We start from the raw sequence: 27,365 nt of genomic DNA on the forward strand, positions 1-27,365 counted from the left end.
CTGAGTTCAATTCCCAGCAACCACATGGTGGCTCACAACCATCTGTAATGAGATCTGATGCCCTCTTCTGGTGCATCTGAAGACAGCTACAGTGTACTTATATATAAAATAAATAAATAAATAAATCTTTAAAAAACAAAACAAAACAAAACAAAAAAACCCTTAAGGCCAAAGTAGGCTAGAGAGAGAGAGATGACCCTGCAATTAAGTGCACGCAGAGGACCTGAGTTCAGTTCCTCGTACCCATGTCAGGTGGCTCACAAGTGCCTTTAACGCCAACTCCAGGGGATCCACACCCTCTTCTGGCTTTCTTGGTCACTGCACTCACATGCACAAACCCACACTCACATATAAATGTAATAACACAGCCAGGGCTATACACTCACATATAAATGTAATAACACAGCCAGGGCTATACAGAGAAACACTGTCACAAACAACGCAAACAAAAAGACCAAACAACCAAACACCCTAAAGTGTATGAGACAAAATTATGAAGTTCAAGGAGGGACACAACATGTAAAATTCAAGAAACAGTTCTCTACCTGCATTTGTTCCATCTGTAACCGAATCAATTCCAACTGCTGTCGACAAGTACTGAGTTCACAGGATTGTTCTCCAGGATGCCAAGGGTCGGGACTTGGTTGCCAAACCTGAGAGGATAGTGACTTGGAAAGCCCAGGAGCAGGCTGGAGTCCCAAAGGGAGCACCCCACTGTTGCTAGCATGTGGTCCATTCCGCTCAAATACTGCACCACTGCCTGGTGCCTTCTTGGACTCCGGCAACACTTTGTATGCATCCTTATTGGTATCCGGTCTCGGGGTGGGGAAATGGGCTCGGTAATGTGGATCTGAATATAATGTCTCTAGCATGGCTGGCTGGTTAAGGGTAGACTCCATACTGGAAACATCAAACTTCCTCATCTCCCCCTCTCTTTCATGGCCCACTGCTGGAAACCAGGACTGCTGAATCCCATTTTCTCCAGCAGCACTAGGGAGGTACATAAAATCTCTTGAGAGGCCCGGAGAACGCTTCACCGCACCGAAGTCTCCATTTCTGGTCATCCCCACACCTTCAGTCAATCCTGACAAAGGGAGTTTAGCAGAAGAAGGCCCGGAAGGAGTAGGGCTTGGTTTGGCAGGAGAGGCCCCCAAAGTGGAAGGCATCACATGGGCTGTTGGAATGGTTATGTGGCTTTTGATTGGCTGGAAGGAAGGGCTGCCACTTGAGCTGCAAAAATCTGTGGAGAGAAGAGTCTTCCATGAGTCAATATTAAACAGGGATATAATATTAAGCAGTTTTCTTGTTTGGTTGCAATGCCAGATATTCTTTGTTTTCAGGCCAAGCAGAGAGTGACCGGAAGGAGCAGAGAGGAGTTGCAAGCAGTGGCTTACGACTATGATCCTAGCACTTGGAGGCTGAAGTAGAAGAATTATCCTGAGTTTGAGACCAGTATGGGCTACACTGACAGTTCCGGGCCAGTCATGGCTACAGAATAAAACCCTTGCCTCCTAAAAAAGGAAGAAAAAAAAATCAAACGACAACTTGAGAAAGCTGAAAACTAAACTTAAAAAGAAATCACTTACTTTAAGGGAAATGAAATAGGTCCTACTCTTCTGGAAGCTGGACAAATTTAAATTATAATCTAAATTAATAAAAACAATTTTCCTTCCAGGGAGGGCCAGACCCTCTGAGCTCCGAAAGCTCCTCAGTGAAAGTGAGGAGTGAGTCCAAACTACCTTGAAGCTAGACAGACAGACGGACTGCCCAGGATCCAGGCAGGAGCACAGCATCTGAGTCAGGAGTGTTCTCTCTCCCACACCCCAGAGCCGACTGCCTGCACATTCAAGGTTATTCTTAGTAACTCTCAGGTTTCACCCTAGCACACTGAGCACGCTCACGTGGGTAAATACAGAAATCTTCTGTTTTGTATTTTGTCATCTATTTGCCTTCTTGTTTGTACTAGAATATGATTTTAAACTTTTGTCAGATTGGACTTATATTTATTTGAGGCCCACCTGGGGTACGTAGCTTGCTGAAAGCTAGCCTGAGCTATACACTGAGACCCTGTCTCAAAACAAAACAAAACATCTCTAAAACCAAAACAAATAACAAGTACATCCAATCCAAATTATCCCTTGTAACTTATGTAAAGTATACAACTTCCTATATTTAGGTTATCATGGTGGTATATAAAAGATTATTCTAAAACAAAACAGAACCAAACCAATACCACCACCACCAAACTAAGCTAGAGTGGTTGTACAAACCGATAACTCTAACACCTGAGATGCTAAGGAGGGAGGATTACAAATTCAAGACCAGATTGAGCTACAGATGAAATTCCAGGCAGGCTGGGCTACACAGTCAAACTCTGTTACAAACAAGCAAGCACACAGAATCCCCCCAAACCAGAATAACTTCTGTAAGACAACACGCACTAGCCTCTTAGGATCAAAAAGGAAAGTTCTGAAACAGCCTTTACAGTTCAGGACTGAAATACGACTAGTTAAAGGTTGAAGGAGACTGCAGTCAGTCTAAGCCCAGTTGGCAATCTATCTGATGTCCTCAGGATCAGATCTGGGACGAGAGCACCATCCCACAGCTCTCAGAAGAAGAGGTCCCTGTCCTGCTCCCACGGCTTAGTGATCAAAGAGGACACTGAGACTACAAGCACTGCTAAAACAATGAACTTAGACCCAGGCTTTAAAACATCAAGTCACACCTGAAGTCCGAATTGTCTGTTAGAACATTTTGAAAGAGAAAAGCAGTACTTACTTTCAAACTTGCACTATATTCTACGGTTTTCAAAGGTATTCCAGATTTAGTTTTTGGGATTTTTGTGAAAACACAGCCACAGTTCAGTTCCCCAAATCATGGAGCTTTTGATATTTCAAGGCTATAATCCTAAATCTCTTCCTTATATCCTATCACTCAAAAGCCAGTTCATTCTTCCTAACAATCCTCTGCTCATGGTATGGAGAGAGTCAGTTATTCCTAAGGATAGATCCACTCTAACTACATTCCACACAGGTTGTAAGTGCCAGTTTGACTCAGTCCAGCAACTTTGGGTTGAATAATTCTATTCTGAAGCAATTGGGACCAAAAGTGCTATAAATGTCAGAAGGGGACAGGAGATAAATGGGGGATATTTGCACAGATTTGACTGGTTGGGCATCTTTAACACATAATTCTGAAATCTAAAAAGCCTAATTTAAAAAATCAAGCTGAGGGACTGGAGAGATTGGGCTGCTCTTCCAGAGGACTGAGGTTCAATTCCCAGTACCCACATGGCAGCTCACAATTATCTGTAACTCCAGTTCCAGGGGATCTGATACCCTCATATAGACATATATGTCGGCAACATACCAATCAATGCTCATAAAATAAAAAATAAATAAGAGAAAAATCAAGCAGAAAGGATGGAGTGGAGAGAGCCTGTGGTTCCATTAGTTGCCTTCCAATCTTTGACTACACAGAGACTTCAAGGTCTCTGAGTTACTACATGAGACACTGTCTTTTTTTTTTTTTTTAAAGATTTATTTATTTATTATATATAAGTACACTGTAGCTGTCTTCAGATACACCAGAAGAGGGCATCGGATCTCTTTACAGATGGTTGTGAGCCACCATGTGGTTGCTGGGAATTGAACTCATGACCTCTGAAAGAGCAGTCGGGTGCTCTTAACCGCTGAGCCATCTCTCCAGCCCGAGACACTGTCTTTAAAACCTAAAAAAGGTAAAATCTTACAGCATAGGACTGGGTTAGTATAGTCCAGTGATAGAGCACTTGCCTAATATGTACAAAAGCCCTTGATTTGATCTCCAGCAACACACAGAGTCACAGTATAAAAATAAATATTGCAGAAAAGTAGGTGTGGGGTGGGGGGTTGGGGAGACTGTGTAGATGGTGAAGTACTTGCTGTGGAAAGAATGGCCAGCCCAGTTTAATACCAGCCCCATGCAAAAGCTGAGCAAGATAGCAAAAGCCTTTCATCCCAGTGCCATAGAATCCTTGAGGCCTGTTGGGCTGGCGGTGTGGCTCAGTCAATGGGCTCAAGGTTCAGTAGAGTGCATCTGCCTGCTGGCATTCATGAAGTCCTAGGTGAACCTCTCACACTGCGTAACTGGGCAGTATAGCATACACCCACATTCAGAGAGTGGGAAGGTATGAAGGTCAAGGCCATCCTTGGCTACACATAAGTCCTAGAACAGCCTGGGACAGACGAAGCACCTTGTGGAGGGGTGGGGGGGAGGGAAAGGAAAGCAAAAATGAAAAGGAGGGGAAAGGAGGAGAGGAGAGACCAAGACTTTAGCAAGCAAAACAACAACAACAAAACGAACAAACAAAAAACCTGTGTGCTTGTGTGGTGCTGGAAGTTAAACTCAGGGCCAGCACTTTCCCTTAGCCCCAAAAGAAATGAAACAGATTTAACATTCTTGTTCCCTTTTTGAGACAGTGTCATGTAGGCCTGGGTGTTGGCCCTACCTTGGTGTTTCCTTCCCCCCTCGCTGAGCCTTTCAGCCTGCTATAGCAAGAAATTGTTTACACCCTTGGCAGCTGCTCTTAGCCCCTGATTTGGGGCTGGCATTTTCCATGGCACCCTTCCTCCCCACCGAGCCTGCCAGCTTGTTGTTGTTAAGAAGCTGTTTATGCCCCTGATTGGACCCCGGACTTTTCACCACTTTTCCTGTTTTCCTGGTTGGGGATTTTCACCTGCCTTGTTGTTTTCCACAGCTTTTGCCTCGGGTATATAAGGAGATCTCAGTAAAGCCTTGGTGCCACTCACTGAAAATGGGTGACCCGTGTATGTGTTTTCTTTCAATCCTGCAGACCTACACCTGATATTCACACACTGGTGGTGCAGGCGCCGACACCTGAGGGCGGGAGGACTGATAAATGGTGGAGCCACAACTCAGGTGATCATGCATGGTAGGCAAGTACTGAGCCCTCTTTGTTTTATTGGAACATGGTCTACAAAGTGACCTAGGTTAACCTCAAACTTAAAATTTTTTTAAAAATTACACTATAAAAAATTGATTATGTGTGTGCATGCGCTCACACACACCACAGTGCATCTGTAGGAGGTCAGAGGACAACTTACGGTGCTCTCCTCCCACCAGGAGAGGTTTACAGAGGCAGGTTCAAGAGAGAACAAACTAGACACAGGTGAAGAATGGGCCAGAGAACGAGAAGGAGTAGAAGATCAAAACAGAGTGCCAAAGTTAGTTTGAGGCCAAACAGAGCAGTTCAAGAGAAGCAGAGAGAGAGAAGCCAGATTGAATCAGTGTAGAGAGAAGTTTGAGCCCAAACAGCTGAGTTGAACCAGCCAGTCAGAGCTCAGAAAGAAAAAGAAAGGGTGAACTTATTTATTCAGAGGCTGAAAACAATCTAGGCCCAGATAAGATTACAGGAGGCTAGAAGCTTCCAGGACAACGCCAAGGTTAGCAGATGGAAGCAGTAAGCGTCCGAGACGATTACCAATAGGAGAATAAAAGCTGTTTTTACCTCCTACCATTCCTGCTTCATTTTATTTTTTTATTACAAGGTGGGATGGCGGCACACACCTGTATGTAACAGGTACTTGGGAGATGGAAGCAGGAAGTCAGCTTACTCCTGACCACACAGCAAGTTCAAAGACAGCCTGGTCTACATAAGACACTGTCCCCAAACCAAAAACAATACGCACTTAAAAAAAGATTTATGGGCTGGCGAGATGGCTCAGCGGTTAAGAGCACTGACTGCTCTTCCAGAGGTCCTGAGTTCAAATCCACCAACCACATGGTGGCTCACAACCATCTGTAATGGGATCCAATGTCCTCCTCTGGTGTATAGGCATAAGATGAAGGCACAACACTATGTACATAAAAAATAAATAAATCTTAGAAATAAGAAAAGAAAGAAGCACCCTTGAGATTATTAATGGTTATTTAGACCCATGACTGGAGAGCCTGTCCTTATGATCATCCTGTAAATGACAATACTAGTGGAATTCAAACAGAAAAAGGCAGTGTACGCTGACAATCAACCTTACCCTCTGCAATGTCTGAGCATGATGTTCCAATGGCTGTGTCCCCACTGTCAGCTATGCTTGAGCAGCGGCTGAAGCGGCTCCGAAAAGCCTCTGAGATAACTGGTGTCTGCCATTCGGTTCCCAGAGAACTGCCTTTTTGAATCACATTGGAACCTGTAACAAGAGGCATTTTTCATTTTAGTGTGAGCCAGCTGATGAAATTCAATTAAGCACTTTTTTCAGGTGTAAGGTCAGTAAATTTTAATTTAGGTGATTTCAAATATAATTCCATAACTATCTATGCACATTGTTGAAGCTCAAGATTTCTCAAGATAAGCACTTTTCAAAGAATTGGTGCTTAATCCAGTTGCGTTGCTAGCCTGTATAACAAGAACATTTAGTTTAATAGTCAATTAAACACCTAGAGCTACATTCTACCTCAATTATACCTGCATATAAAACCTTATCATAGCAACATAGAAAGACTCACAGTAGATCCATGCTCTAAGAGCGTACTGCACTGCAGTGGAGTTCTTGAAACCCTAATCAGCACTGAAACATTCCCAACAGACTGACTGCTAACAAAGCAGTACATGGGAAACCCAGGGGCTTGTCTCCGATGGCTGTGTCCACAACACACAACTAACCCTGTAAAACAGCAGCAGGCCACGTCTTTCTTACTCTCAGCGGCATTTCAGCTACCATGAGCTACTTGACTTATTTTTGTTGCTTAGTTTTATTTCTCTATTGTTGTAGTTTCTTCTGGTTTTTGAGGCATGGTCTTACAATAAAGCCTGGGCTAACCTGGGCTAGCCTGACACTTGCTATGTATGCCAACTAGGCTGGTCTCAAACTTACGGAGCCGGTCTCTGCTTCTAGAACTCTGGGATTAAAGGCATGTTCTGTTTTCTTGAGATATGGTTATCACACTGGCTGGTGTCAAACTCATGGCAACCCACTTATGTCAGTATCCTGGGCACTGGGATTATAGAGTGAGCCACTGGGCTCAGCTCAGGTAGCTGATTCTTAATGAAAATAACATGAAACCTGAAAATATTAAAAGATACAAGTAGGATCTATCAAGAAGCCTGGTATAGTGCCACCACATACCCATAGTCCTGTTCTTGGACGGTAGAAGGACAAGGACAGCCACATTTATATGGCTATTTCCAGGCCAGTCAAGGCTACATAGGGAGACCCTGTCTTAAAAACAAGTCATCTTGGGGGCTGGAGAGATGGCTCAGCCATTAGCAGATGTCTGCTCTTCCAGAGGTCCTGAGTTCAATTCCCAGCAACCACATGGTGGCTCACAACCATCTGTAATGAGATCTGGTGCCCTCTTCTGCTGTGTCTGAAGACAGCTACAGTGTACTGATATGTAATAAATAAATAAATCTTTAAAAAAAAAAAAGTCATCTTTAGGGAATTTGTTTTTTCTTCTTTTTTCCTTTTTTTGGTTTGGCAATAGAGTCCTGCCTCACTACACACACACACACACACACACACACACACACACACACACTGAGAACTTGAAGCCACCATACTTTATCTAGTCTACAGAAAGAGAGTGATGGAATACATGCCCAGGTCTAATAACTGCATACTTTGCATGGGTTCTCAACGGATGAGGTTATTCTGACCTAAAATATCCTTCAATGTATAGCCTATGCAGTCTACACATCATAGAATGATTTAATATCCCTGGTCTCTACCAACTAATTATCAGTAGCAACCCTCATTCAATCACAGTGATGTGTGAATTATCCCATATGTCCCAAGGCCACACATACAACAGGCATTTCAGTTCTTTGCTGAAAACTACTGCCAGTCTGAACCAGGGTACCAACAACAGGTCAATCAGATACATTTTGAAAGTTATTCCAAAAAGGTTAAGGTGGGTCAGTGTGGTGGTGCATCTAGTCTGATCACAGAGATAGGCATCTCATTAAGTTCAAGGGCTACATAGCAAGTTCCTGTCTAGCCAGTGTTACAGTGAGGAAAATACAAAGAACCCATGTGGGGCTGGGGAAATGGCTCAGCACTGAAGAGCACTGAAGAGCCTGCTCTTCCAAGGGACCTAGACTGGATTCCCAGCACCTACGTACACAATCATCTCTAACTCCAGTTCTTCTGGCTTCTCAGGGTACCAGGCATGCACTTGACACAGACATATATGCAGGCAGAACACTTATACACATGAAATCTTTAAAAATTTTAAATGAAAAAAATTTTTAAAAAAATCGGGTTTCTGAACAGGTAAGGAAAAAAAAAAAAAAAAGACTAACAGAACCCGACTTCAAAGCTGTTGGAATGTACTGTTAGGCAAGTTAGATTAGGATTTTCTAAAAATTAACACTTCAAAGAGAATGCTCAGTGGTTAAGAGCACACACTGTCTGGATGAGTATCTAGGTTCAGTTCCCAGCACCTACTTGGGGGGCTCAGAACTACCTGTGACTTCAGCTCTAGGGAGTCCGTCATCCTCGCCTGGCCTGGCTTGACACTTGTACTCATGTGCATATACCCACATCATATACTTAATTTTAAAAAGTCTTTAAAATCTTAGCATTTGGGAATCCAAGTCAAGAAGTTGTTCCCAGTTTTGAGTCTAGCCTGGACTCATGGAAAGTTCTTATCTACAAAACAAACAAGCAAGCAAGCAAAAAATAAAGCAAATTCTAGAAAGACTTCAATCCAAACTATTTTTGTTTTTCAGATAATGTCACCTATGCCTTCAAACTCTTGATTCTCCTGCCTTGACCCCCAGTTTGGTGCTACAGGTGTTACAGATGTGTCTAACCACTGCTGGTTACAGGTGTTACAGGTGTGTCTGACCACTACTGGCTACAGGTGTTACAGGTGTGTCTGACCACTACTGGCTTGTTTAAAATCATTCACTTATTTGTTCATGATTTTCTCTCTTTGTAGCTCAGTGGAACAGCTTGCATCTGCAAAGCTCAGGATTCAAAGTTTAGCAACATCAAAAGAAAATAAACCAAACATATTATTTTTCTTTTGAGTTGAGTTCAGGATGTACACATAGCCCAGAGGTGACCTTGAACCTGCAATCCCCCTGTCTCCTAAGAGCTGCAAGTGGGATGCACTATCATGAACAGCTTACAGTTAATTTTTTAAACCACTGTGAATTTCCTAGGTTGTATCTGAAGATCCACATAAACAAACGCACCAGCAGCTACTTATCCTCTGTACAACTTAGGTGCCAAAGTTTAAGTTGAAATTGGAAAATATGGCTCTACAGACTATTTGACCTAGAAGCAGGCAAATGCTCTCTTGCCACAAATCACCTTGTTCTGTCAAGCCTAGAGCATCTGCATGGTCACCATTTTTCTCTCACCTCCTCTTACTCACAGTGCATATTCTTGGTTTCTCCTGAAGGCACCTTTCTCTAAGGACTCCTACTATTTGAGTTATACTCGATTTGAAAAAAATATGCCTGCTCTATATACACTCCAAGTATTTATTTATATATAGTTTTATAGGTCAGGTTTCTCTGTGTATGCTTGGCTGGCTTGGAACTAGCTCTGTAAACCAGGCTGGCCTTGAACTCAGATTCATCTGCCTTTGCCTCCAAAGTGCTGGGATTAAAATTATACTACAATTCCCAGTTTATCTGACATATTGTAATGTGTACTCTGTGAGTTTGTGCCATTTGAGTTACTTATATTACATTTTTTTTCTTTTTTCTTTTTTTCAGAGCTGGGGACCGAACCCAGAGCCTTGCGCTTGCTAGGCAAGTGCTCTACCACTGAGCTAAATCCCCAACCCCCTTATATTACATTTTTGTAGCTAGGTATAGTGCCAGACACTTAATAACAATAATTAGCAATAATCGTGCCTCCGATAAACCTCATTGGTACAAAGCTGTGCCAGACACTTATAATCCCAGCACTTGGAAGGTGGAGGCAGAAGGATCAGGATTTCAGGGTCATCCTTGATTCTGAATGAAGTGTCAGACCAGCCTGGGGTACATATGAGACCCAGTCTTAAGGCTTAAAGTCACCAGCAGCATCTTTATATCGAGGTGTGGTGGCACAGAGTGATTGCCCAAATCTAAGATCACACTGCTCCATAGAGTGAACGCCTGGTCAGTCAGGACCTCAGGACCTCATCATCCCACCATACCAACAACAAAACGCCCTTTGTGTGCATGTGCTTGTGTTGTTGTAAAGTCCATTATTAATCTGAAAGATATGCTACTGAAGACAACAGAAAAAGGCAGGAAACTCTGTCAGGAATGGCTATCTTGCACAATATTAAAATTATAATTTACCTATAAGATAGTGCATTGCTCATGGCAAATATTCAGTTTACTGAAGGAATCCTGAAGTTATCCAGATGCTTATTCATGATGCCTGCTGTGTGTGAGAAGCAAGCTGGCCAACAAAAAGGCTCAGGGGTACAAAGAAACACTTGGGCACAACCTTGACAACGTGAGTTTGGTGCCCAGCTCCCACAAGGTGGCAGGAGAGAACAACTCTTGAGAGTTCCTATCTGACTTCCCTGGCACCTGCACACACACACACACAAATAAAAAGGAAGGAAAGGGGGCTGGGGATTTAGCTCAGTGGTAGAGCACTTACCTATGAAGCGCAAGGCCCTGGGTTCGGTCCCCAGCTCCGAAAAAATGAACCAAAAAAAAAAAAAAAAGGAAGGAAAGAAGAAGGGATGGAAAGAAAGAAAAGAAAGGAAGGAAGGAAAGAAAAGAAAAGATATCAAACCCAAGAAGACAGCACAAAAATGTACCAGGGTCTACCATGAGCCAGGTACTGTGAGACTCTGAAGTTTAAAAGCACTTGTCTAGTTAAAATTGAATTAAAATTGTCATTTCTTGACAAATATCTCAAAAACATCAAGTTATTTTACTATTCTGATCTGAGATTAGCTTCCTTAACTAAATCCCTCTTGCTATATTTGTGTGTTTAGCATACACAAACTTCATATAGCTAGAGTGTGTATCTACTGAGCTTTCGAAACTTGTAAATCCAAGCTAGAGATAAATGCCCAGCTCTTAGTACAAGAGATGGCAGGCATCCAAGAATTCCAATCTTTGTGGAGTAGCACATGAGTAAAACACAGTGTTTCACGCTGTTCCTCCCCGATGTCACTAAGAACTAAGTCTCATAGACATAGACGTTAACCTCTGGATTCCACACGCACAGGACAGCATATTTTCATGCACACACACATATGCAAATAGAAGAAGTCAAACTGACTACTCACCCGGTGAAGCAGTGTGAGGAGACCTATCACTTGGGTATTTTTCTTGCATGGCCATCGGTTACCTGAGACAACTGCAGAATGAAAGAGTAACCAGTCAGAATTTTTCAGCTCCTTTGTAAAAATTATTTGTAACTCTGTTCCCATTAGATGGAACTAAAACAAAACAAAACCCACCATAATCTTGATGGCATCAGTGTGTGTGTGTGTGTGTGTGTGTGTGTGTGTGTGTGTGTGTGTGTGTGTGTGTTGGTGTCCCAATGCTATCCTAATTCCCAGCTTGTACCCATGCTTCTTTCTTACGGACTAGCTACATGTCACATGACTCTCCCAGAGTTTATTTGCTAAAAGGTTTACAGAACTCAAGGAACCTTTACATTTACTTACTAGTTCAGATCAGGTGTGATGGAACGCATCTATAATTCCTGCACTCAAGAGGCAGAAGCAGGGGCTGGAGAGATGGCTCAGCGGTTAAGAGCACTGACTGCTCTTCCAGAGGACCTGAGTTCAAATCCCAGCAACCACATAGTGGCTCACAACCATCTATAATGGGATCTGATGCCCTCTTCTGGTGTGTCTGAAGACAGCTACAGTGTACTCACATACATAGAATAAATAAATCTTTAAAAAATGAGGGAGAGGCAGGAGAATTACCACAAATTCAGGGCCAGCCTAGTTTACATAATGAATTCCAGGTCAGCCAGAACTATATACCCTCTTTAGAAAAATAAATTATGGTCTCATTATAAAGATATTACAGCCAGGTGTGGTACTGCGTACCTATAATCTTACATTTGGAAGCTAAGGCAAAATTACCGAGAATCAATGAGGCTGCCTCAAACAACACAAAAACAGAAAACGAGGAGAACGAGAGGCTATTACGAGGGACACAGGTAAAGAGATGCATAGACCAATGGCAAATAAGGGCTGCAGAGCTTCAAAGAGAACACAGTCCCTTGAGTTTGCTAGTGACGGAGAAGCTAGAGATGACAAACTGATGTTAAAAAGGATTTACAAATAGTCCTGGTTGGGAAATATAAGTCACACAAAAGTGGACTTTAGCTAAAGGAGTGCTGCCCCAGTGTGACTGGAAGGTATAAGCAGCATGCCCACCACATTCCCTAGGGACTGGAGGAAGTTAAGAAAAGTAGGGCTTGGGGCTGGGGATTTAGCTCAGTGGTAGAGCGCTTACCCAGGAAGTGCAAGGCCCTGGGTTCGGTCCCCAGCTCCGAAAAAAAAGAACCAAAAAAAAAAAAAAAAAAAAAAAAAAAAAAGAAAAGAAAAGTAGGGCTTTCCTTCTAATAGTTAGGAGTTTAGGATTACTGAGGATGTTCATAAAGACCTGTAAAGATTTGCTCACCGAGACTGCTCCCCATTAAGCTCTACTGCCATCAAAAAGAGTAGAATTCTGACAGGCAGGCAGAATAACCCTGGTCAATAGTCCCCACCCGACCCCTGACCCCCAAAAAGAACTATAAAAACTACCTAGGGGCTATCAGCCAACAAACACTTATTAGCATATGAAAAGATACAATCATTTTGAAGATTTTTAGGCTATTTTATTAGTATACAACAAGCAAGAGAACAAATAACTACCTTACAATAGCATACTCATGTTTTACACTGCTGGAGAGCCTACTTAGCGCACTGTTCTAGAGGACACAAATTTGTTCCCAGCCGTCCCTGGTGGCTCACAACTACCTGTGACTTTAGGAATTCAACACTCTCTTTCTGGTCGATGGTGGCAGGCAGTAGGCACACATATGGCACACAAAAAACTAGACAAAGCACCCATACATAAACATCTTTAATCCCAGCATGAGGAGGCAGAGGTAGAGGCATCTCTGTGAGTTCGAGGCCAGTCTGGTGTATAGAGAGTTCCAGGACCACCAAGGCTACAGAGACCTTGTCTCAAAAAACAAAACAACCACCACCAACAAAAACAAAACAAAACAAAAATAAAGCAAATATGGGACATGGTGATACACACATGTAGTCCCAACTATTCAAGAGGCTGAGATAGAAAAACTGCTGGATACTACAAAAAGTTCAAGAAATACATAACCTGGGAAATACATAACAAGATCATATCTCAAAAAATAAACCAATGGGGCTCAGTGGTTAAGTCAGTGTACTACTCTTGCAGAAGACCTGAGTTCAGTTTTAGGCACCCATGTCAGGCAGATCGTAGCACACTGTACCTCCAGCTCCAGGAGATCCAGATGCCCTCTTCTGGACTTCATGGGCACCTGCACTCACCTCATATGCACACACCACACACATATACATAGAATTCAAATTTAAAAAAGAATTGGCTAGGTGGTAGTGGCTCACGCCTTTGATCCTAGCATACAGGAAGCAGAGCCAGGTGAATCTCAGAGTTTGGGCAAGCCTAGTCTACAGAATGAATTCCAGAACAGTCAGGGCTACACAGAGAAGAAATCTTGTCTCAAAAAACAAACAAACAAACAAACAAATAAATATAAAATGACTAACATTTATCGTATGTGTGCACAACAGTGCACCTGTGGAAGCAAGAGACAAACTTTCAGCATCAGTTCTGTATGTCTGCCACGTGCAGACTGAGGATCACACCTGGGATGTTGGGCTTGAGACAAGGGCCTTTACATGCTAGTCACCTCACCCAATCTGTGTTGGCCAGAGGTAGTTATCTAGTGTTTTCTACCACAGTTTCTGAGGTAGTGTCTCTTACTAAAGAGAAGTACACTGACTCAGCTGGACTGGCCTACCATACTACCCCTTTCCGCTGATGTACTGGGGTTACAGATGCATACTGCTGAGCCCACTGGATTCCGAATCCAGTTCCTCATGATTCTGCAGCCAGCTCCCCAGTTCCCAGGCAGTTTTCAAAGCACTGATAAGTAAAACCTGAGTGTCGGGCATAAAACAGTTTCACTTATGCCAGGTTGGCCTCAACCTCACCAGGTAACTAAAAATAACTCTGAACTTGTTATCTTCGTCCCTCTAATTCCTGACTGCAGAGACAGCAGACCAAAGAAAGAATGTTTAAATTTACAAATTATTCATACTATGATTATCATTCTGATGTGTTATGTGTGCCATACTGCACGTGTGGAAGATAAGGTAGCTGGGATGGTTTGTATACGCCTGGTTCAGGGAGTGGCACTATTATGAGGTGGGGCCTTGTTGGAGTAGGTGTGATCTCATTGGAGGAAATGTGTCACTGTGGCCAGGGGCTTTAAGACCCTCACCCTCGCTCCCTGGAAGCCAGTATTCTCCTGTTTGCCTTCAGAATAAGATGTAGACTATTCAGCTCTTCTTAAACCGTGCCTGCCTGAATGCTGCAATTTGGGAGACACAGGTTAAGACTATTCTAGGCTCTTGTCTTTAACCACAGTATTCAGGGGGCAGAAGCAAGGGATCTCTTTGAGTTTGAGGCCAACTGGTCTATAGAGTGAGCTCCAAGATAGCCAGGAATCCCTGTCTGGAAACACACACACACACACACACACACACACACACACACACACACACACATATATATAAATTCTGGGCTACATGAGACCCTATCCCAGAAAAACCAAAGGAAAGAGGGGTAGAAAGAGAGGAAGATGAAGTCAACTGTCAATGCTAACAAGGAGACAGCATTGTAGCCAGCAGTGAGTGGACTTTCTCCTTTACAGGGCCCTTCCCTATCCCAGAAAAACCAAAGGAAGGAGGGGTAGAAAGAGAGGAAGATGAAGTCAACTGTCAATGCTAACAAGGAGACAGCATTGTAGCCAGCAGTGAGTGGACTTTCTCCTTTACAGGGCCCTTCACTCTGGCTAGGTTGCACTAAGTGAAACTCGAGACAGCTACACATAGGAAAACCACTGTATACATGCAGGATATGGGTATGGGCTTCTCAAGACTTCATTAAGGTGTATTTACACCAGCTATATATGATGTTGTGGCTAAGTTCTTTTGTTCAAACAATGTAATTTAATGTTACCATTAAGCAAAGTCTAAGATTACAGTAAGAATATGTTAACTAATTTAGTTATTTTTCTAATTGTCTTTTGTAAGATCGTGTCAAGAGGTGCATTGTTTAGATTTGTGGAAGCACTAATATGGTAGACTCAAGTCTACAATCAAACCAGCCCTAAGTATACAATGATCTGTTGTTTTTAATGCCACTGTTTGAGATGTCCTTAGGAAAACAAACAAAAATGGGGGGTGGGGGAACAACAGGAATTCAGAAACTCTGAATTTGAGTGCCCAAAATAATTTGAGACAATTCACAGGATATAATTCTTAGAGGTGAAATTCAATTTTGAAAGGGAAAAAAGATGGTTATGGTACTAATTAATGTACTTTACTGATCTCTACGGCGCTATCTTAGCAACAACACCTAAGGGGTCAACTCACTTTGTGCACTAGCATAATGGAACCACACTCTAAGACCACTCTTCCTTCAATAAAGTGTCAGCTTAGCACCCAGGCAGCAGAGACAGGAAGCCTGAGTCACACAGTGAGCCTCCCAAACAAACCAGCTGGAGAGATGATGGGTCAGTGGGTAAGAGCACTGGTTGCTCTTTTAGGGGACCTAGGTTGGATCCCAGTACCCACATAGTACCTCAAAACAACCAGTTTTAACTCCAGTCTCAGATGATTTGACATACTCTTCTAGACTCTTTGGGCACTGCATGCATATTGTGTGCAGACATGCATGCAGGCAAAACATCCATAAAAATAAAGACCAAAACCCCTTAAAAATAACAACAAAGGGGTTGGGGATTTAGATCAGCGGTAGAGCGCTTGCCTAGCGAGCGCAAGGCCCTGGGTTCGGTCCCCAGCTCTGAAAAAAAAAAATAATAACAACAAAATCTTCAACTTATAGCTACTTATAATCAATTTATAGCTAGCCATTCAACTGATGGCCAGTGAGTTGATGACACAGCATAATCACCCACGCATTAGTGATGCTTCCTGTCAGCGCCAAATCCACCCTCATTGCTCTCTTCTTTTGCCCTTTTCTTTACTTTTTTTTTTGGACAAAGGGTCTTACTATGTAGTTCAGGCTGACTTTGGACTTTTAATTGTCCCTCTTGGCGCCCCAACCCCAATACTGGGTACAAAATAACAATTTTATTTTGTTATTCTTTAAAGAACAACCAAACAGAAACCACAGTAGATCCTAAGAGATTTTCAAATTCAGAACAAAGTGGCAAAAGAACTCCCAGAGCCCCCTAAAACTGGTATTAGGAACCCAGTGGTCCTTCTGTACAATGGTCCTCCTGTATCCATTTACAACTAATTCCAGGAATGCCTCAGGCAGTAAAATTCAGATGCCCAGGCTCTTCATATGGTACAGCACTTGCATGTAACAGCTGTCCATACTGACCTGTACATTTTAAATAATCATCTCTAGAGACTAGGTAATAACAGACCACTGCTAACTACTGAGAAAGCTAAGGCACAAAGAATCCCTGTGAATGTCCTTAACATTATTTACAAACAGTAAATAATTATATATCCAAAAGTACAGACAATCCTAAGTCCATTAAACAGACAGGATGGATAACTGTGATATAACTGTAAAACTGGCTATCATTTGGCTACAAAAGGAATGAAGTGAACTAGAAAGCTTAGCTGGCTAAGTGCTTGGCTGCAATCACCTGAGGCACCTGAGTTCAAATCCTCTGAACCCATGCAAAAGCTGACTCATGCCTGTAATCCTAGTGCTAAGGAAGCACTGACATGAGGATCCCAAGGGCTTGCTGTCCAGGCAGTCTAGACAAACCAGAGAACTAGAGCTCCTGGAAGAAGGGGAGGAAGGACAGAAGAAACCAGAGGGTTTAGGGATATCACAAGAACACAGCCCACAGAATCAACTGGCCAGAACTCATGAAGGCTCGCAGAGATCAGGGAGCCTATAGGGGTCTGACCTATGTCCTCTGCATATATGCTATGGCTGAGTAGCTTGGTGTTCTTGTTGGGTTCCTAACAGAGGGAATGGGGGCTGTTCCTGACTCTTCTGTCTATGTATGAGACACTATTCCTCCTACTCAGTTGCCTCTCCAGCTATGATGTGTCTGATCTTACTGTAACTTGTTACACCATGTTTGGTTGATATCCTTGGAAGGCCAGCTCTTGTTTGAGGGGAGGCATTGGATTGTGAGTAGGGAGAGAAGGAAGGTGCTGGGGAAAGACTTGGGGGAAGCGGGTGGGGAAAACTGCAGTTGGGATGTAATATCTGAGAGAAGAATAAAACAGTTTTAACAAGGTAGAGACTGATAGAAGATACCTATCATCAATCAACCTTTAACTTCCATGTTCACGTATCCATGTACCCACACATATGAATACAAATATGTTGTACATATGAATATACATCCCACACATATGTATGAAATAGGATTGATAGGACAATACAATGCTTACTGTACAAGAATAAGGACCTATGTTCCATCCCCAGCACCTACATAAAAACCTAGACATGGTGACACATGCCTGTAATCCCAGCACTGGAGAGGTAGAGACAGAATGAATGATCCCTATAGCTTACTAGCCAGCTATCCAAACCTCATCAAGGAGCCTCGGGTCCCACCGAAAGTCCGTCTCAACAAGCGGTTAACTCCTGAGGAACAATGGTCTGAGGCTGATTAATGGCCCCTAACTTGCACACAGTACCTAAACAACATCATGCTAAGTGAAGCCAAACACCAACAGCCACATGTTGCATGGTCTCAGTCATATGAAATGTCTAGAACAGCTAGACAGAACAGAACAAGAGCTGAGCATGCAGGGAATAGAGAATAACTGCTAATACATATAATCTTTCTTTTCAGGGTGATCAAATGTTTATGGGTTAGAATCTACAGTGGAACATATTAAAAGCCAATGAATTTGTTAGTGTATGCAATCAAAGTCCTCTCAAAAACTATAATGTTTATATAAAACAAATGCTAATTGTATTTCAGGGTTTTGTTTTTTTCTTTGGGGTCTATGTAAATCAGGCTAACTTCAAACTTGCAGTGATCCTTCAGTCTCTGTCTTCTGAACCATCTTCCAGAGCAGTGGTTCTCAACCTTTTTTTTTTTTCTTTTTTTCGGAGCTGGGGACCGAACCCAGGGCCTTGCACTTGCTAGGCAAGTGCTCTACCGCTGAGCTAAATCCCCAACCCCGGTTCTCAACCTTCTTAATGTTATGACCTATAACCCTTTAATACGCTCATGTTGTGGTGATCCCCAACCATAAGATTATTTTATTGTTACTTCATAACTATAATTTTGCTACTATTATGAATCACAATGAAAATATGTGTTATATACCCAGGGAAAGAGTCATTCAATCCCCTCCCCCCCCAAAAAGGGGTTGTGGTCCACAGGTTGAGAACTACTGAGGAGCACTGAAGGCGGAGACAAGAGGCTGATTACTGGCACACACAACAATCTCTGCTCCTGTCCCCCATGTTGTTCTGTTCTGAGACATGTCTTACGTAGCTCTAGCTAGAAATCCACATGTGGTGGAAGTTGGCCTGCCTCTATCTCTGGGCTTAGAGGCTTGGGTTATCATGTTGCTTTGTATTTCAAGGGGATTTTTTTTTTTGTTTGGTTTTAAGTATCCCTATTGGATGTCCTTGTTTGTGACAGCAGCCAGGGACCATATGGATGTCCAGCAGCTATGTATAACTGTTCCCACCCCTCACTGGATGCAATGCTCTGGTGAACTTGACCCATCTCTCACTAGTAGCAGCACTCAGGACAGCGGGTCCTGCTACTCATTGGCTGTGAGGTCGCTCAGGCACAGAGGTGACTTTCACCCTTTCCACCACCACCATTCATGGGTCACAGGGTCATGAACTCAGGAGGGCTAGCCCTACTACTCCCTTTGTACAACTCAGGAAAACAGGCCCTGTACCTTGCCTGGACAGCAAATCAGAGCTGACCCTGGTGGCAGGGGCACAGGTGAGCAAGAGCTGGCCTGGTCACACATCTGCCACATCTGTCCCCTCTTTGCCCCTTACTTCCTATGGCAGTCAGGAAAGCTGATCCCAGGGTCATTAGATTGGGTAAGTTGACCCTGCCCCTTGCTGCCTGCAGCACTCAGGGGAACAAGTTTTTCACCTCACTTCAGCAGCACAGTAGTGCTGACCCTGATAAGGGGAGCAGGTGAGCCAGCCCCAGCCCTAGTTTAGTATAAGGTGGTGTGGTTGATGACCTCACCACCCACCTCACCTCCTACAGCAGTCAGGAGAACTGGCTCTGGGGTGATGAGAGCTGGTGAGCTGGCCCTGCCCCCTGACAGCTGCAGTACTCAGGAGAACAAACCCCGCACTTTATCTGGGCAACATAGTAAAGATGGCCCTGGTGGAGGGGGCACAGGTAAGCCAGCCCCAAGAGTGCAAGAGAGCTGGCCCAGCCACTCCTCTGCTCCAAGGTAGCCTGGGTGGGGAGAGGGAATGCTCTCTGTTCCCTCACCCCCTCATCCCCAGAGGCAGTCAGGGAGAGGTCATGAGAGCCAGAGAGCTGGCCCTGTACATCAACAGCAGTAGTACTCAGGAGAGTGGGCCCTGCGTCTCACCTGGGCTGGATTGAGGGGAAGTAGATGAGCCAGCCTTAAGGACAGACGCTCCCTGATTCATCTGTTATGAAGTGGTATAGGTGTAGAGTGATGCCCCACCCCACCCCGGACCCTTCACCATCTGCAACAGTTGGGAAAAACTGGTCCTGGGTCATAAAAGGGAGAGCTGACCCTGCCTCCTGCTGATGGTGACATTGGATGGCCTAACCAAAGCAGTGCTGTAGAACTCGCCCTGGTGGTGTGGAGAAGGGAGAGCCAGGGGGTTGACCAGCTCAGCTACCAGCCAGGCCCAGATCCAGGGCACTGAGTTGGCCCCTCCCAAAATCTGTATCATCTGTGAATGGTTGGGTTTAGAGAAAGGGCCACTCCCACTGATCCAAAGCTGCAGGATCTCCATGACACAGGGCAACAACAGGATAACAGGGAGGAGTACTACTGAGGATCCAATATTTATGGTATCACAGAAGCCAGAGATCTTGAACCAGACCAATGACTCACTGCAATGAACATTTGCTAGTAAAAATGTGGACAGAGGGACACGCGGTGGGACACACTGTGACACACTACAGCTTCCACGATGAGATGTTTGCTTTGCTTTGGTTCTGTTGTTGTTTGCTTGCTTGTATGTGTTATTTGGAGGAGTTTCAAGGATGAAGGGTGGATACGAGGGGATGGGGAGATGAGTAGGACTGAGGTGCATGGTGTGAAACTCACAAATAATCAATGCAAAGTTTAAAAATAAAATAAATATGTGAATAAATTTTTAAAAAGTATCCCCATTAAGAATAAACCATAAACTATTCTAGATTTTTTTCTTAATAAGCTTAGAATCGGATAATCAACAATAAAATTTTTTTAGGCTGAACATAGTGCACAGCTCTTTGGATGTTACCTAGGGGATCTTCAGTCTGGACTACTCAGTGAGAATCTGCCCTAAAACATCAAATCAGGACTAAAGAGATGGGTCAGCAGCTACCTACTGCTCAAAGTTCATTTCTCAGGGCCCATGTAAGGCAGCTCACAATTGCCTGTAACTCCAGCTTCAAAGGATCCAAGACCCTCTCCTGATCTCTTCAGGAATTTCACAAATGTGTGCTTGTGTGTAAATCTAAAAAACAACACACCAAACCAAGAAAAAGTCTAGGACAGGAGCTCATCTCTCAGTGCTCCTATACATGGAGACGGCAGAGACAAAAGAGCCTCTAGTGACTTGTGGGCCAGTTAGCCTGGTATTTGCAGCTACAAACAACAAAGACCTCGTCCCAAACAAGTTAAAAACAAGGACTGTTGCCTGATGCCATTCTGTGACCTCTACACCAATGTCAGGGCACAAGGATGCCCACAGTCACACTAACAAACACACATACCGGGGTTGGGGATTTAGCTCAGTGGTAGAGCGCTTGCCTAGGAAGTGCAAGGTCCTGGTTCGGTCTCCAGCTCCGAAAAAAAGAACCAAAAAAAAACAAAAACAAAAACAAAAACAAAAAAAAACACCAAACACACAAACACACATACCACATAAAATATAATAAATTTTAAAATATTTAAAAAAAAAAAGATTTTCTGGGACCAGGTGGTAGTAGTGCCATCTTTAATCGCAGCACTCAGGAGGCAGAGGCAGGCAGATCTCTACAAGTTCAAGGCCAGCCTGGTCTACATAGTAAGTTCCAGAACAGCCAGGAATGCATAGAGAACCCTGTCTCAAAAAATCAAGGGGGTTGGGGATTTAGCTCAGTGGTAGAGCGCTTGCCTAGCAAACGCAAGGCCCTGGGTTCGGTCCCCAGCTCCGAAAAATAGAAAAAAAAAAAAAAAAAGAAAAGAAAAGAAAAAAAAAAATCAAAACACCAAAAAAGATTTTTAGCACTCACTGAAGGCTATAGACTCTCTAAAATATGCAAACAACAACAAAAACCCAATACAAACAATCAACTCCACAGCTAAAGAAATACAACTGAATGCAGACAGGAAGGGGATAAAAGCCCCTAACAGAAGTGAATACACTACAAAAAATGTCCACTCACATAAAAAATGTAACATGTATGTAAAACTTCCTATTAAACCCTGTAGTAAATAAATCATGTGTCATGTTTAATACTCATATCAATTCTGAGTCAGTTACTAATCCCATCCTCCTTTTCCAGATGAGAAAATAAAGGTTTAGACTAAGGGGCTGGGAAGACAGCTGGGTAGTTAAGATGCTCACACATAAGCACGAGAACAAGAGCACAGACACCCAGAACCCCAGTAAACGCTGAGTGGGAGTGGGAGCTTATCTATAATTCCAGCGTCAGAAGGCAGAGATAGGGGATCCCAAGAGCAAGCTGGCTCACAAAACTATATTGGCAAGCTCTGGGTTTGAGATGAGATCCCACCACAATGAACAAGAAACTGATGATGATTACCGCCATCAACCTGACCTGTGTACTCGAGTGTGCATGTGTGTATGTATGGACACTCAGGTTCTCGGGCCTGGCAGCAAATACCTTTATCTACTGAGTCACTCTAAAGGCCCAACACACATTATGTTTATTCATTTTGTTTTTCTCTGTGTAACCCTGGCTGTCCTTTAACTTGGAGACCGGCCTGCCTCTGCCTCTCTAGATCAGAGGTTAAAGGTGTGTGCCACCGGCTTCAGCATACAACTCCGGCTTGATAGGGTAAACAATGGAAAGCCGAGATTGTGAAAAATCGAAGAATAGTAAAAGATACTTGAATACAACAGCCAATTATCAATTCAAAACCAAACATAACAAATGCAACATGTTTCTGGCTCACCTGTTCAGTATTTCCTGATTTCACTGCAGCCTTAGTTCTGAACATGCAACATGAACTCTACACTGTGCATGCCATCAAGCTATGCAATACCAAACACGGCCTCAAACAACTTGGCTCAGCTTTGAGGCCACTGCAGGTCAGGAACTAGACTGTGTGTTCAAAGTTTTCTCCTCTTATGAAACATACTCTTATTTTAATATTCTTCTACTATCTTTTTTTAAGCCATCAAAACAGTCTGTGCTTGAAGTGGTGTGTGCCTGTAATCTGCAACACTAGAGAAGTGGAGATAAGAAGACCAGAAGTTTGCTTTCTAGTGAGGTCGAGGCTAACCTGGGATACATGAGACCCTGTCTCAAAAAGACAAACAAGGGGTTGGGGATTTAGCTCAGTGGTTGAGCGCTTGCCTAGGAAGCGCAAGGCCCTGGGTTCGGTCCCCAGCTCCAAAAAAAAGAACCAAAAAAAAAAAAAAAAAAAAAAAAAGACGACAATAACAAAAAATCCACAAGGAAGAAGTCATGGCAGGATATACCTTTAATTCCGGCACCTGGTGGATGCAAAAGGATCTCTGCACAGCAATTTCCCGGCTAGCCAGGGCTACAGTGACATCTCAAAAAAGAAAGAAAAGGGGTTGGGGATTTAGCTCAGTGGTAGAGCGCTTGCCTAGCAAGCACAAGGCCCTGGGTTCGGTACCCAGCTCTGAAAAAAAGAAAAAGAAAAAAAAAGAAAGAAAAAAAGAAAACAAACAAACAAACAAAAAAAAAAACGAGATAGAAACAAAACAAAACAAAACAAAAGTCTAGGGATGTACCTCAGTTGGTAGAGTGCTTCTCTAGTACATACACCTTTTCTGACCTGGATCTGCAGTACCACGAAACTGAGCAAGGTAACATACACCTCTAGTTGTAGCATGGACACCAGAGATTCAAAGTTTTCCTTGGCCTTATAGCATATATATGGTGTCCAAATGCATGACTTGGAAAACTGCTGTTTGACAGGCTAATGAGATGGCTCAGCAGATTAAATGACTTGCCACAGGCCTGACAATCTGAGTCAAACCTTGGATCCTACGGTATAAGGAAAGAACTCCTGAAAGCCGCACTCACTCTCTGTCTCTGTCTCTGTCTCCGAGTCTCTGTTTCTGTCTCTGTCTCTGTCTCTGTCTCTCTCTCTCTCTCTCTCTCTCTCTCTCACACACACACACACACACACAGATAAGTATTAAATGGCCCTAAACACGCCTCTGCTATCCTGTACTATGTATTTATGGGAAGCAGTGTTCTCAGTATCGACAGTGATAACATCGAAGTACCAACTCTGAAAAATGTTGAAGATGGTCTATATCCTGCAGTATCAAACAATCATCCAATATTTCTTTTGGTTTCTGAGACCGGTTTCACGTAGCCCAAGCTGGCCTAGCATTTGCTATGTAGCCAAGGATTATCCTCAAACCTCTATCTTCCAAGTGCTGAGAATCCAGCATGGATCACCATCCCTGGCAATATTTAATTATGTAAAAATAAGCATCTTATTAATATACAAATTAGCTTTAATAAGTGAGAAAAATGATACACATACCAAAGAATTGTGTTTTCTTGTTTTGAGTTACAGTCTTCTATATAGCCCTGGCTAGAACTCAATATGCAGATCAGGCTAGCATTGAACTTCCAGGTAACGATGTTGGGAGATGTTTTTTGTGCATTGTATATTCAATTGTTGACTTCTGCACCCCAGAGATCTGGGTGCAGTCCGGACTTGGTTCTGTCATTATTATGATGCATTCCCTGACTCAGAAAACATTGTTATCCATCATCTTCTAATTGGTCAATTAAGAGCTGATCAGTCGGAGTTGGGGATTTAGCTCAGTGGTAGAGCGCTTGCCTAGCAAGTGCAAGGCCCTGGGTTCAGTCCCTAGCTCCAAAAAAAAAAAAAAGCTGATCAGTCTATAGCTGGGCAGGAGAGGGTAAGGTGGGACTTAGAGCCTAGGGATGGATGGATGGATGGATGGAAGGATGGATAAAAGTGTGTGTGTGTGTGTGTGTGTGTGTGTGTGTGTGTGTGTGTGTGTGTGTGAGTATCTCAGGTGGGACAAAGGAGGTTATCATTAGGATGTATCAGGCCTGACAAGTAGACTAGGAAGTATGCCAGGCCAATATAGTCAGGTTAGAACAGCTCAAACCTACCCAGTTATAGTGTGTGTGTGTGTGTGTGTGTGTGTGTGTGTGTGTATGGTATAAAATAAAGATAAAAATCTGTCATTATTGGGAACAAGGATAGGCGAAGAAAAGCCCCCAGTACTTTTGCATTTGGCGCCCAAGGTGGTGCTCAAACCACAACCCTGATATTAAGAGTCTCACACTCGCTCTTACTCCCCTCTTAGCCCCTCTTACTCTTTGTTCTTCTCTGTTCTTGCCCCCTTCCCGCTTCCTACCATGTGTCCACGGCCAGCCTCCTTTCCTCTCCTCTCCTCTCTCATTAAACCTCTCCACAAGGGGGGGAAAAAGAGTCTCATGCTTTACCGACTGAGCTAGCCAGAACTTTTACAAGTTCTCCTGCCTCAGTTTCCCAAGTGCTCAGATTACAAGCATCGGCTATAAATCAAGCTTCAAATAATTGTTTCAGAGTAAGTTTCTTCATCACTTATCAACAAATGTTTGATATACTCTCAAGATCTCATAAATTTTTTTCCAGGCCAAAAAACAAACAAACAAAAAACCAACAGGATTGAGTGGCAGTCTAAGGGCCAGAGAGACAGACAGAGTCTCAGTAGCTAGAGCACTGGCTGCTCTTCCAGAGTGCCCAGGCCCAATTCCCAGCACCCATATGGCAACTCACAATGGTCTGTAACTCCAGTTCCCAGGTTTCTGACACCCTCACACAGACAGCCAACCACTAATGAACATTAGAGAGAGAGAGAGAGAGAGAGAGAGAGAGAGAGTGAGAGGGTGAGTGTGTGTTTAAGAAGCCCCAAACTGATACTGTATTCATCAACCCAAATTTCCTGAGTACTATTTGCCTGGCTCTGTACCAAGGGGCTGGAGAGATGGCTCAGCAGTTAAGAGCACTGACTGCTCTTCCAGAGGTCCTGAGTTCAATTCCCAGCAACCACATGGTGGCTCACAACCATCTGTAATGGGATCCGATGGCCTCTTCTGGTATGCAAATATACATGCAGATAGAGCACTCATAACTAAAATAAATCTTTAAAAAAAATGTATCGTGTTAAAGAAAAACTACTTGTCATTACGTGAGCCTGCAATCTCAACGCTATGGAGGCTAAGGCAAAATGAAAAAAAAAACAAAACCCCAAAAAAACAAAACCCCATGAATTCAAGACAGCCTGGGCCTGATATGGTGATGCACATTTTTAATCCCAGCAAGGGAGACTGAAGGCAAGAGGATCTCTGGGAGTTCAATGCCACCCTGGTCTACAAAGTGAGTGCCAGGTCAGCAAAGACTACATAGTGAGACCTTGTCTCAAGATCCGAAACAACAGTAAAAGGCCAGCCTGGGCTATACAGGAAATTCCAGGCCAGCCTGGATTACATAGCAAGACCTAAAAACAGAAAGAAAAGGGAGGAAGGGCAGAGAACTAAGTAGTGGAGTCTGCTTCGCTTGGGCTAAGGGCTTATTTAATGCTCAACAACATAACAAAGCAGACACGGTTTGACCTTCCTAATTTACTGAAGTCAAATGTTCTAACTCTCTGCTACACAATCTAAAGTTTTGTTCCATCCCAAGCCTCAGACCAAGATTCCTCAACTTGATCACCATTGACCTTAGTTTCAGCTAATTGCGAGTGGGAGTTGGGGGGCAGTCACGTACAGGCATCGAGTAGCATCGCTAGCTTCTTCGTGCCAGATGCAGTAGCAAAGCCCTAGGACAGGTCTAGGCCATCCCCAGGTGTCCTCTGCCCCTCAACTACCCCTCAGGTCAGACACCAACTCCGCGGGGATAGCTCGCTGACCCCACCACAACGGCGCCTTCAGCTCCCGGCCGTTTGTGAAAGGTCTCCACTCGCCGAGTCCGGCTCTTCCCGCGGGCCGTGGACTCTTACGAGAGCAGGGGGCGTCTGGCACACAAGTACGGAAACTGCCGTGCAGTTAATGAAAAGGGGAACGCAAGGTGCCGGGAGGAGGGACAGAGACGCGAGAGGGCGTGTGAGGATCCTAAGCCAGGAAACTCAGCCGGAGAGAGAAGAGATTGGGGTGGAATTACGGCTCGGTCCATCTGCGCATGCGCTTCGCTCTCCACGGGGTTCCCCCCCCCCACAAACCCCAAGAAGCTAGGTCCCGACTTTTCAAGGTTTTCCCGGGCTTACGAAATGAGGGACAGGGGTCGCCGCTTCGGCGGGAGCCCCCAAAAAGAACTTACTCGGACCTGAGAGCGAGCGGCGAACCCCCTCACTCTGGGATACTGAAGGCGGCCACCACGTCCGCACGAGCGGCGAATCCGCTCCTCAGGTCGTCTAACGGCCGTTCCACGCCCGTCAAGTCGCACGCCCCGGAGCGCGCGCCGCCCGGCTCCGCCTCTTTCTGCTTGCCCCTGGCCAATAGAAAGTCGAGGCGCGTGGATGCTCCGCCTCTTTTTGCCCTACAATTGACCAATGGAGACCTAGGCTGCTCTCGTGTCCCGCCCTTTCACCGTGTCCAGGGCTGTGGGCGGGTGGATCTCTGCGCTGGAGGCGCTGGACCAGTGCGTCACTCTGCGCATGACACAGAGGCTACTTAGATCAGTCTCTTCGCACCATACCGAGTTCCGCCACTCGGTGGCGCTGTGTCCACGAGGCTTAGGGA

The 27,365-nt window shown here is 44.1% G+C and overlaps 1 protein-coding gene and 1 long non-coding RNA gene across 6 annotated transcripts in view; one reads left to right on the top strand and one right to left on the bottom strand.

Moving 5' to 3' along the window:
• Positions 1 to 27,099, bottom strand: part of Cep85 (centrosomal protein 85) — a 47,576-nt gene extending 20,477 nt beyond the window's left edge. Inside the window, exons 1-4 of one of the 5 annotated variants that reach the window (NM_001395607.1) lie at positions 26,944 to 27,068; positions 11,254 to 11,324; positions 6,036 to 6,188; positions 546 to 1,240 (exon numbers count right to left, since the gene is read on the bottom strand). In NM_001395607.1, coding sequence (NP_001382536.1) covers positions 546 to 1,240; positions 6,036 to 6,188; positions 11,254 to 11,308 — 903 coding nt within the window. In that variant the 5' untranslated portion in view covers positions 11,309 to 11,324; positions 26,944 to 27,068. The other 4 variants (XM_008764156.4, XM_039110403.2, XM_039110402.2 and 1 more) reach the window with 4 other exon arrangements.
• LOC134487003 (uncharacterized) lies at positions 14,293 to 18,188 on the top strand. The gene is made up of 2 exons (XR_010066671.1): positions 14,293 to 14,593; positions 14,916 to 18,188. It is a non-coding gene; the product is annotated as an uncharacterized LOC134487003 (long non-coding RNA).
• Positions 27,100 to 27,365: the final 266 nt, after the last annotated feature.

Source organism: Rattus norvegicus, chromosome 5 (genome assembly GCF_036323735.1).
Source record: "Rattus norvegicus strain BN/NHsdMcwi chromosome 5, GRCr8, whole genome shotgun sequence".
NCBI lineage: Eukaryota > Metazoa > Chordata > Mammalia > Rodentia > Muridae > Rattus > Rattus norvegicus.